We start from the raw sequence: 11409 nt of genomic DNA, 5'->3' as shown, positions 1-11409 counted from the left end.
TCCCCACATAAGATCCGACAGACTTACTACTTGTTCAAGTCCTTGTAACGACACACTATTACTGGTCTAGAATGCTACTGCCTGTCTGGTCTTGAACCTGGATAAATTTACTTATGCCATACCACTATTGAACACCCTTTACAGGCATCCAGTAGTCACTCATATTCTACCCAAATCACTCACAGTCACTTGTTCAGCCTCCAATGATCGACTCCAACTCGTCTCTGCCCTCATCCCCCCAATGGTGGAGCAACCTTCCCCAATCAGCCAGTAAGGCAGATTCACGGACTGTTTTCCACAAATGTCCAAAATCCCAGCTTTTCAGACTACAGCTGAATGTTTATATTAAAAACTTTGCTTTTAAGCTGGCACTTCTCTAGCTCTAGTGGTGTTACCATGTTCAATGCACCTTTGTCAAAAGCATCAGCCAAAAGACTGAATCGTAAATTGTATGACACAGGAACACCAATGTCACATACATAGGTGAATGAATCACCTAAATCACTAGAATATAGTCTATAAAATATTTTTTTCAATGGTAAGACAAATAAAGGTTTTGGGTATACAGTGAGCACCATAATATTTGGGTCAAAGGCATTTTTTTCTAAGTTTGGCTCTGTACTCCACAATTTTAGATCTATAATCAAACAATTCACATGTGGTTAAAGTTGAGATTTTCAGCTTCCATTAAAATTTCAGGCCACCATAATGTTACGTTATTAATGTTATGTTATGTTAATTAAAGAAGTCATGTTTAGCATGTTGCATATCCTTCCAGTGACTGATTGAAGTCTGACTTACAGACATTATCAGGTACCGAGTCTCTTCTCTGGTGATGCTCTGCCAGACCTGTATGGCAACCGTTTTTAGTTTCTGCTAGTTTTGGGGGCTAGATGCCTTACCTTTCTTTTCAGCATATGAAACAAATGTTCAATTGGATTCAGATCAAGTAAATGGCTTGGCCAGTCAAGAATTTTCAAGTTTTGGGCTTTGAAAAACTTTGCTTTAACAGTGTTTGGGATTATTGTTTTACTGCAGGATAGACTGCCGATGAATTTGGAAGCTTTTGCTTGAACTCGCAGATGAGATTCTTCCGTATACTTTAGAATTAATTTTTCTGCTGATATGAGCAGTTACATCATCAACAATGAAGACAATTGATGTAGATCAACCTCTGTAGTTCAGCTTGTCCTCGGCAGACAAGTCACTAACACATCCATGCTTGTCTCCTGTAGTATGTTTCAGATCTGTCAAACAGGTTTTTCTTCGTTATGGGTGAGAATTCTTCAGTCATCAACTTTTATAATATTTCTCAGCTTCACAAAAGGTGCCTTGACTTTCTTTGGCACTGGCACAACTCTGGTGCTTATGCTGACAAACACCAATAACAGACTCCAAAGCAATCAAAAGGCTAGAATCAAACCTTTCGTTTGTGAAGTCAGCTGCGGAAAGCAGACGACACATCCAGGCCTGCATCCTGAAGAGTGATTCAGATAAATCAATCAAATTTTCTTTGTATAGCATATTTTATAGCAGTTGTCACAATACACTTCACAGACAACCCTGGCCTAGACTCCCACAGGAGCAAGCCTAAGGCAACAGTGGCAAGGAGAAACTCCCTGTGGCAGATAGGAAGAAACCTTGAAAGGAACCAGGCTCAAGGGGGAAACCCATCCTCCTCTGGTCGGCTCAGGGTGTTGATTGGTGACCAACATGTCAGTCAAGTTCACAGTGTTCATAATGTGGCTCAGATGATGGGCGGGGCCGGGTGGCGGTGGTGAGGAGCAGCAGGTGGCGACGGGTGTGGGCAGGGTGGAGGCAATGACAAGAGGGGCTGGACCGCAGTGGTGGGGGAGACCAGACGACAGCACTCTTGAAGACTGGGGCAAGAGCCCCGCCGGTAACGTGGGGAAGAAGGCAGAAACGGCGATTAGGGAATTCGCAGCCTATGTAAAGTCAGGTCACAGCAGATTGACAGGTGACGATCTGTTGGAGAGGTGTTCGGAGGTTTTCCTTTTCGTCAGTCACCTGCTGTTGAGGTCTTCCTTGGCCTACCAAGCCCTTTGCAATTACTGAACTCACCAGTGTGCTTTCTTCTTAATGATGTTCTATACAGATGCTTTTGGTGAGCATAAGGTGTGGCTCAACACTACAAAAAAAAAAGTTCTCTCCTCATTTCTCAGCCTCAAAAAATGTCTTTGTCGCAAGCAATATGGAGCTCGCTGTATACGGAAAAATTTTAACTAATAAGTCACGGCATTATATCTGATAAATCTGACATTCTGAGAACACCCTCCAAAGTAAGGTTATGTGCTTCTACAACACACTATACTTAATGTAGCGGCTAAAGAACACCCTAATTTCTAAAATTAACAACTTGTGATTCAAGACTTAAGTTGTCTCCAATCACTTCTGTGAAATGAGCCTCTGGGTAATAAGGGTAAATGCTTATGTTTACAGCAGTAGATCAGCTCCAAAAATTAAAACAAGTCAAAGATTTGGTTTCTTCAACTTGATCTGAGTAACTGTACCTAGTGTACTTTACTGCTAAACTTAAGACAGATAACCCAATATGGACTAGTGTAAACCTAGCCCTCCACTTAACTATCAAGGACACTGGGCCACAACTGCTAAACCTAACATTACCCAACATTTATAGCTACCTAATTATTTTGCCATGTTGTAATGCCATTAAACATAACTGGCCTTCATTTGTTCAGCAAAATAAACAAGTAGCAGATAAGTATTTAAAAAAAACTTTATTGAGTCTCCAAAAACAAACCTGTTAAACCATGCTTCTTCACGCTTATATTCCAAGCAACAGGTAGCCATAATGAATGTCTTACAAAGGAGGAAAAAGGTTCAAAACAGCTGTACAGTTTTTAAACAGTTTTAAAAGGGTCACAAACAAAAACTATCGCCTTTTCTGGAAAATGTTTCCTCGTCCCATTCCACCACGTCCTCGACCTCTTGCAGCCACTGAAAGAAATTAAACAAATGTCAATTATGCAATACACTATGTAAAATGTATCCTTGGTAAAACTGCAAATAAATTAAGCACAGCATAGTAGACTGACATCTAAAAAAAAACTAATGCTTTCCAATGTGGCAGCAAAATGCTTCAGACTACACCTTTTTCAATGGTCATTACAGATCGCATCTCTCTCACCTTGGGCTTTGAGAATGGCTGCTTTCCCTCTTCCTGCTCCAGATCCCTGGTTCTTATTCTTCATGCTCTTTAGCATGGGCGCATTCTTTAGCATGTCCGGCAGGATCAGGAATCGGATCTTGCTTCCCCGGATGTAGACCTGTTCTAGCTGGGCCACACGTCCATCTCTGTATGTCACTGTGATGTTTGCCATCTAAGGACGGAAGGGGTTTAATTATAATTTAACAGATTTTTAAATGTACTTGTAAATCAGAAATGAAAACTAGAAGCAGTCCATGACAAATTTACTTAAATTAACTAATTCAGATTCAGATTCTTTAATGACCACACAGCCAAGGCTGGTGGAATTTGTGAGCGGTACACAATAGTAAAAACAACAGGGTCCCAACATTTAACGCCAACATCACAATAATTTCTAACAATACAATATGGGACATCCCAGACAATTTAACACAATACAATGAGGCATCATAGACATTAATCTCTATTAATTTAAATCAACAAAAAAATGTAATGATCAAATTAAATTTAAATGGACCTCTGGCACAGCACCTCAATTACGAAATGTTGTTATAATTAGTCACTTCCTAATACTGAGTATAGTTCTTGCTGTAGTGTTGAGTTGCATTACCTGACAATTCATATTGTCCTCTGCTTCTATGAGTTTCCCTCTGTACACCTCGCCAGTGTTGGTCTCACAGGTCACAATATGTCCCTCTGCTTCGTGCAGGACTTTAATAGGCACGCCGATGGACATCTTCGCTGGTAACTAAACACTGAAAGAAGATATAGGAAAGTTGATCGATGAAAGTTGAAAAAAAGTGAAAGGACACCTGCACTTCCATAAGGCCGGATAGGATACCCTCTCTTCAACTCGATGTTTAGAACGCGTACTCGACCACCCGTTTATGCAGAAAACAACCGGTTTAGTCATTAGCTACAAACAATAGCTGCGACGAGTTGTGTGAAACCAGTACGATGTGTTTTATGGATAACTATGCCGAACCTTATCGGGCCTTACGCGTTTTGTCGCCATTAAAACTAAGCAATTCGATGTCTCGCTGATGCATAATAGTTAGTTGTTTTAGATATTCGTGTTATCTGTAAAAACACAATTCTAAAAACAGACGGCCAACATTATATACTACTTTTGTCTAGGCCACTCAACTGAAAAACAGAGAAATAGCCGCCGCGCAAACCGACCACTCAGTCATTTGGTATGCTTTAGTCACTGAATAAAAGATGGCCTCGTAGTTTTTTTGCATTTTACGAGCATCTTACAAAACCAACCCAGTATACTCCGTTGAGATCCAATTCAATGTATTAGGAAAATCAATCGAATTTAAAACGATATTAGCGTTAGATAACAAACTAACGACGACCAAACAATAAACAACCCTAGCATTGTTGCTAGTGCTCATGACTACCGTTCCATTCATTTCTGTACTAAAGTTCTTTTTTCAGTCTTGGACTAGCTAACATATCGCCATTGGTGCATTAGACTAATGTGATCAACGGAAGACTATATCATAACACAGTCCTTACCTCCTTGATATATTAAATATTTTTTGGAAGATATGATCGCAGCCGCTTCGTAGAACACTGCTTCTTAGCTAAGCGTGCTATCAACGCAAAGGCGTATTTTCCGCCACCCAGAATGCACTAGCTACTCCGGAAGTTATAAGATTATTTCCGTTTATAAAGATTTGTTTTTTTATTCTTTCCGCGTTAGCTAGTATCATTAGTAGTAAAATAGGTTATACAATTTAAATAAATTAGGCGACACACTGTCTGAAAATATCGCTAGCTAGCTGGAAAGCAACACACAAATCGAATTAAGTATGTTAAGGTGAAGTATTTTGCATTATTGCACTAATGCTGGCAAGCTGCAAGTTCCCTAAATCACAATCAAATTATTACACGAAGAGCAGTCTCAAGGGTCAACGCGGAATTCACGTGTTTTATTAATTCGTTGGCAGTTTTGTTCAGTGATCATTTTACAAGTTACCTTATTCGCAATCACAAGACTTTAATCTTTTCGACAAACTAAAAAACACACCCATGTTTAGGGCGAGGCCATTCGACCATAGTTCTGGCAGGGGCAGTGTTGCCGAAACATACCTTCCAAAGAGGAAGTTGCGCAGCCCCCTCCCTCGATAGGCAAGACACAGCCTAGCCACAGAGTTACAAGTAGCAGACAACGGGTCTGTAGTTTGTGACAATGATACCGGGGTTAGTGTTCAAACAACATAGGCAGATAATGTAAGTTAGCTAGTTTACTAGCCGACTTGGTAGCCGTTTGGCTCTCAAAGACTTCATGAGGTACCCGACGGGATTAACGGGGACAAGACAGCTGATCTACATTAAACGAGCGACAAATAAAAACGTAACAGAATGACAGGTAGGAATACACACCAATTGCATTTGCATCAACGACTATTTGGTTGCTAGTTGTCACTCAACGTTAGCTTGATCGCTAGCTAACTTGATATGATGCCTTGGATTTGAAGTGGATGTAGCGAACCTTAGCCCAGTTAGCTTGCTAATTGATCGTTAGCTAAATTACCAGTATCCCCTGCGAGCTAGCTAACTTGATTGCTGGCTGCTACCTAGCTAAGTATGTCACATATTTAATATTTACGACGTTACATTGCCAGTGTTAACTAACATGTATCCAAGAGTGCACTTTCAGCTACTACCAGTACCAGCTCAAACAAAACAAAGTAGCTAGCTAGCAATATTTATCAAGATTTTTGGCTAACCAAATTGTTAGTGTTAGCTACTGATTCCTTCTCGCCTTAGAAGTCAGAAATGACACACAATGCTGAATAAATGGCTATCTAACATGATCAACGTTACTGCAGTGTTCTTAAACTGAGTGCATACAACCTGCCCAAGGGTTTAAGAGAGGGAATGGAGGAGGGCTACTAGTCGATGGTTTTGGACTGAAGATGTTTACAAGGTTGGTTCTTGTGTTACTAAAGTCTGCGTCAAATCACTGGATAGGCGACCAGTATTCCTCGAGGAGTTGACTTCAAATGGCAACGTGTACGAGCAGAGGACTGCAGAAGGGGTCAAGTCATTTGTTCAAGATTTAACTGGTTGTTTCCCCTCTGCAAAATCCATGAGCTGTTCATTCTAACGTTGTGGTCATATTTTTTTAAATTTGACAGATGATGTCGTTCTGTTAAACGTACCTGTCATCCGGCAGCTGTACCACTGGGACTGCGGCTTGGCTTGTTCGCGAATGGTTTTTAAGTAAGTGTTTCGTCCAGTTCTCTGACTGGATGAACTTCATTTTCTGTCTGTTAGAACTCCTTATTTGGACCTGGTTCAGCGCTATCTTGGCAATTCAGCACTGCCACGGTGCTAGGAAAAGGACACAATGGTATTTTGTTTTTCTCAATACTGGTTAAATATTTGCGTTTGATTTTTCTGTGCCCTTGAATTTGTTTTTGCTTATGTTGTTAGTTTTGGATAGCTAATTGTAATCATGGTACCACCTGACTTGTGTATTGGGAGACAGTGGGCATGGGTTCATTGTGTTCTGTAGGTACCTTCACCCTGTGAGTGAAGAGGACTTCCAGAGTGCTTGTTGGGAGCTAAAGCTGACAGAGAGTGTGTGGACAATCGACTTGGCCTACCTCATGTGCCAGCTTGGAGTCAGACACCTGTTCTGCACTCAGACGCTGGGTGTGGACAAGGGCTTCAGGAACCAGGTAAAGTAGCTGATTATGGACATATTCTGGACTAGAATTGTAGTATTGTGTTAAATAGACCTGTCACTTTAAGGTTTCAGGCATGAATTTTATAACAACACTCGTTATACCCTTCAACAAGGTATTTTTTAGAATGGCTTCATTATATTTGTCATATGAAATTTATGTAAGAATTTCTGTTTGGCAAATAAATAATGAAATGTCTGTGTAGCCACGCTAAAATTTGATGTCATTTGTAGTAGTCATTTATGTTTGCTTTGTTTTATTGATAAATTTGTGAAATGTCATGCACCTAAAAAGTATGATATGCCTCATAAACTTGAGTGCTTTTACTGGGTACATTCCTTTGATTTACAATGTACAGTTTGTCTTAAGATAGGCTGAATATGGGATAATTATATATTTGATGGACTGTGCTTAAAGAAGGCTTTCAGTTTCACCTTCCAAAAAGTGACCATATTTTTAGTTGGATGTTCATTGGTGGTTTCTGCAGTGCACATTTCTGTAACAAATGTTTTATAGAAAGGGGGGAAAAATCATATCAATCATGTGAGAAACGCAGACTCACTCATCATCTCACTCTTTTCAAATCTAGTCATTCTACAAAAAACATTTTGAAACCGAAGAGGACAGAGTCAACGAACTCTTTCTAAAAGCTGAGAGCAAAGGAGTGGTAGTCAAGAAATGGTATGAAACATTTTTCCTTCTCTCTCATGACACCTTATTTTATGAAGGAATAAGATGTATTTCTAGCCTATATCCTTCCTATCAATTAAAGGGCACCCTTGACAGTACAGGAAACCCGTGCAGGGGAAAAAGATGTATTCATATAGCCTGCAGCCAACTGTGATTTTTGTTGTCCACATTTAGTGAGTATGGTCCAGGCTACTGATGATGCATGTGGTAGTCGACACTCTCAGTGCTGGAGGGTTTTGCAAAGATGAGGCTCGCTTAAAACAGTGTTTGAGCAGTCCAAGTTAATCAAAGAAATTAAAGGTAGGGGATAATAAATTGTCATAAACAAGTGAGTAAATGCATGGATATTAAGCACTGCACTGTGACATCCCCCTTCCCCAAAGCTCAGTGACCATCCAGGAAATTCAGAACCACTTGGTTCAGGGCCATGTGGCCATCGTGCTGGTCAACGCCGTAGTGCTGGTGTGCGAACTCTGCTCCACACCAGTGAAGTATTGCTGCTTCCTCCCTGTGGGCCAGAAGTGCTTCTGCAGGAAACCCGAATACCAAGGCCACTTTGTGGTGGTGTGTGGCTTCAACCGCGGCACCGGCTGTATTTTCTACAACAACCCCGCCTACTCTGACCGTGAGTTCCCGCCTGAAACGTATACAAGTGGCACGGGGGATGAATATGTCACCGTGACACTTACACTGAGAGCAATTTTTACACTCAGACCCTTCTCACCTCTCATTTGTGCAGGGCTTCATTCTTCTGATTAGTGGTATCACAGTTTAACTTTACTGACAGAGTACTCCAGAACCATTCATAGGTCTGAAATGCAGTATTCTCACCCTCTTGTGTGTGTGTGCATGTGTGGTGCATTTGTGCTTAACAGGGGTGTGTTGCACCAGCATCAGTAATTTTGAGGAGGCCCGCATGAGCTATGGGACAGATGAGGACATTCTCTTCGTCTACAAGGACAGCTGATTTGGGGGCAGGCCTCTGGAGCTCCGCGTCAGGTCTTGCCATCTTCACTGTGAAAGCGCGGTGTTTTTTATTTTAAAAGGCTGACTGTACCAAGAATGTGACACTGTGCAATTTTTCACCTCTCCCATTTCCCTCAGTACAAGCCATGTTGAATTAAGCAAATTAAGGGATAACTGTTTGAAAAGATTTAAATGAATTTATTTTGTAAAAGAACTGAATGTAGAAAAAAAGATGAACTGTTGCCATTGTTTTGGTTTTTATTTGCTACATGTTTACTTTGTTGAAACTATTCGTTAACAAGGAAGTGCGTGATTATTTACTTCACCTTTAGTAAGCAGATGGCGTGGGCTGGTTTGTAGACATTAGAAAGACTAACAAGGATGTGTTATGTCCATTCTTTGCAGTAGATCCTTGCGATTTCTGACCCGGAGTGGTGGTTTTGCACATAAGGGTGTACATTGGAGGACTGCCCATAATGGGCAGCACTAGGATTTTATTTATTAATAGTAGATTTTGATTTTGATTTTTTTTTTTTAAATGGGTTGTCTATACACTGCTTTTATTTTTCAAAAACAAATTCATTAAGTCATTTTGGTATTTACTTGGAGTATTCTAATAATATTGGGGAAAGAGGGAGTCCGTTTCTTTTCAGTGCTTCAGGAACTGTTCTTAAAGTCCTCACCCTGTGGTGACCGAGTAACCGTGGAAAAAGGGGCATGTTACTTTGCAATATAGCTGGACTTGGGGTCTAATTAAAGGGAAAGATGGGACCCTTTATACCCGTAAGAATAGAAGCCCAGAACTAGATATACCACTGAGGTCCATTCCTGTGTGCCAGATGTCAAATGTGACTGTGTAAATGAAAAGGGACAGGGTTATTACAGTCACTGATGTTAGCTTTTTCCACTTAAAAAAATTCAGTACTATTCATATGTCGATTTATAAAAGCTGAAATTAGTCACTAGCAATGGCATGCTGGTATGATAAATGCAAGGCTCTACAGTTTATCAAACGTAAGGTTTAGCAATGCAGGTATTATTAGGAGCGATGCTGAGAATAAGTGTTGCTCAGATCTATTCCTGGGGGTACAGTACATGGAGTGTGCTGTTATTTGCACCAGCTAACATTTCAATTAATTGGCTTTGATTTAGCAGTTGCTTGTATACTAATCTGGATCTGACATGACGCACCACCGATACATATTAGCTGTCAGTTCTTTGTTCCAGATACAGGATGTTGGAAACGTGTGTATTCAGATGTAATTAATCAATGTCATTTCTATTAATTCTTGAGTCCATTAAACAAGTCCCTAATGGGCAGGTCTTCTACTCATTAAGTAGAGAGTTGTCCAGTGGAACGTAGAACAAGTTGCAAACCATTTACGCACAATTGAGACCGCAGCATTGAATTTAACTGTTAAAATGTGTTGAACAATTGTACTCCCTTCAAACAAAAAATTAAAACATTTAAAAGTTTTCAGTTAACAGCCCAGTCAAATCCAATTATTTGAGGGCTCAACTGAAACCAAAATGTGAAAACTCAGTGGGTCAATTGCAGTGTGCTTAGCTGGAGATTTAACCTCTAGACCACAGAACTGCAGAACAACTGGAACAGCTATCCGAAGCTGAGAAATAAGGATTATCTGTTCCAGTTATAATACAGATCTGTGTTGTAGAGGTTAAAATAAGCACACTGTAATTGACTCAGTAGGTCCCCAACATGGGATTTTAAACGCATGACCCTTTAACTAGAAACGTTGTAATCTCCCACCTATGGTCTGTCTGCAGTACTGAATGTAGCCACCAACTTCACAATTACCTAGGATTGAATACCAGTAAACATTTCATTAAGCCTGACAAGTAAATACAACTTCCGGCCAGTCAGACACTTTTTTTCTTATTTACCACCAACATATTTCAACTCATTTGTGTGCAGAATTATTTTACTAAACAGGGGCCCTGAAATTCAGAATTGCCAAACAGAATTTGTGAACAAGAATAGCTGCATTCTTCACAAATTCTCCATGACAATAGCTAAGCATGACTCAATTCTGAAGACCTTCATTAAGCAGTGTCACAAACCCTATTATAATATTCTTGCTGTTGAGGTATTTAAAACTCAAATGTAATGGATACACACTGCCAAATGTGTGTCAATATAAAATGTAACCATTAATTCTGCTGTTTGCTCACATGTATTTAGATTAAACCAAGTGTTGGTGTGCAGATATTTGCTGGGGTTGAGACTCAAAATTTTCAGTATTACAACATCTGAAAGTTGGGAAGGTAACTTGTGGTACTCTGGTGGTATCAACTCAAACCAGGGTGCCTGACTAAGGTCAGTCCAGCTGTGGAAGCTTCTCTAGTACCCTGCATTGCTTTCTCCCATGCTGTGAAGGCTAACCCATTAGCAGAGACTGCTTGTATGTCATCTAAAATCCATTGAAGCCTTGCGATTTGAACTGGTTCAGTCCACATTCAAAATGTATATCCAACCTTCAGAATTTAAGATGAGTAAGAATGCTACTGCTGTTAAACCCCTTTAACCATCAGGACCCTCTTTAAAAAAATCATGTTGAAAATTTCATAATGTGTACGGTGCTAGTTGTTATAAGAAATGATATCTCAAGGGTAAAGGTATTGCACTACATTTTCTTTTTAATGCCATCCATAACTGAGTGTCATCCAATATTTAATGGAGATGTTCCCCATCAGAATCTAGGGGTATAATTAGTTTCCAATAATTCCTGCTTGTGCATTTTTTTGTTAAGCACATGAGGGATATTTTAAAATGGCAAACTTTATTTTTATGAAATATATTACATTTATGTTATCAATAAAGGAAAGTATGTTATGTAC

The 11409-nt window shown here is 40.0% G+C and overlaps 2 protein-coding genes across 7 annotated transcripts; one reads left to right on the top strand and one right to left on the bottom strand.

Moving 5' to 3' along the window:
- Positions 1-2740: 2740 nt before the first annotated feature.
- snrpd3 (small nuclear ribonucleoprotein D3 polypeptide) lies at positions 2741-5384 on the bottom strand. 3 transcript variants are annotated; one of them, XM_035380220.1, is made up of 4 exons: positions 5291-5384; positions 3801-3945; positions 3170-3362; positions 2741-2979 (listed from the first exon to the last, which is right to left on the bottom strand). In XM_035380220.1, the coding sequence occupies exons 2-4, from the start codon at positions 3924-3926 to the stop codon at positions 2915-2917; spliced, it is 384 nt and encodes a 127-aa protein (XP_035236111.1). In that variant the 5' UTR covers positions 3927-3945; positions 5291-5384; the 3' UTR covers positions 2741-2914. The 3 variants fall into 3 exon arrangements, with proteins under 3 accessions (XP_035236111.1, XP_035236110.1, XP_035236109.1); XM_035380219.1 differs by lacking the exon at positions 5291-5384 and adding an exon at positions 5178-5200; XM_035380218.1 differs by lacking the exon at positions 5291-5384 and adding an exon at positions 4715-4857.
- Positions 5385-5431: 47 nt separating this feature from the next.
- Positions 5432-11408, top strand: gucd1 (guanylyl cyclase domain containing 1). 4 transcript variants are annotated; one of them, XM_035380215.1, is made up of 6 exons: positions 5432-5570; positions 6343-6427; positions 6723-6888; positions 7484-7575; positions 7968-8209; positions 8460-11408. In XM_035380215.1, exons 1-6 carry the CDS (start codon positions 5564-5566, stop codon positions 8549-8551), a joined length of 684 nt encoding a protein of 227 aa, XP_035236106.1. In that variant the 5' UTR covers positions 5432-5563; the 3' UTR covers positions 8552-11408. The 4 variants fall into 4 exon arrangements, with proteins under 4 accessions (XP_035236106.1, XP_035236105.1, XP_035236107.1 ...); XM_035380214.1 differs by having other exon boundaries at positions 6696-6888; XM_035380216.1 differs by lacking the exon at positions 5432-5570 and adding an exon at positions 5591-6131 and having other exon boundaries at positions 6696-6888.
- Position 11409: the final 1 nt, after the last annotated feature.

This window comes from Anguilla anguilla, chromosome 10, assembly GCF_013347855.1.
Source record: "Anguilla anguilla isolate fAngAng1 chromosome 10, fAngAng1.pri, whole genome shotgun sequence".
Classification (NCBI taxonomy): domain Eukaryota; kingdom Metazoa; phylum Chordata; class Actinopteri; order Anguilliformes; family Anguillidae; genus Anguilla; species Anguilla anguilla.
This window is presented reverse-complemented; position numbering and strand designations above follow the sequence as displayed.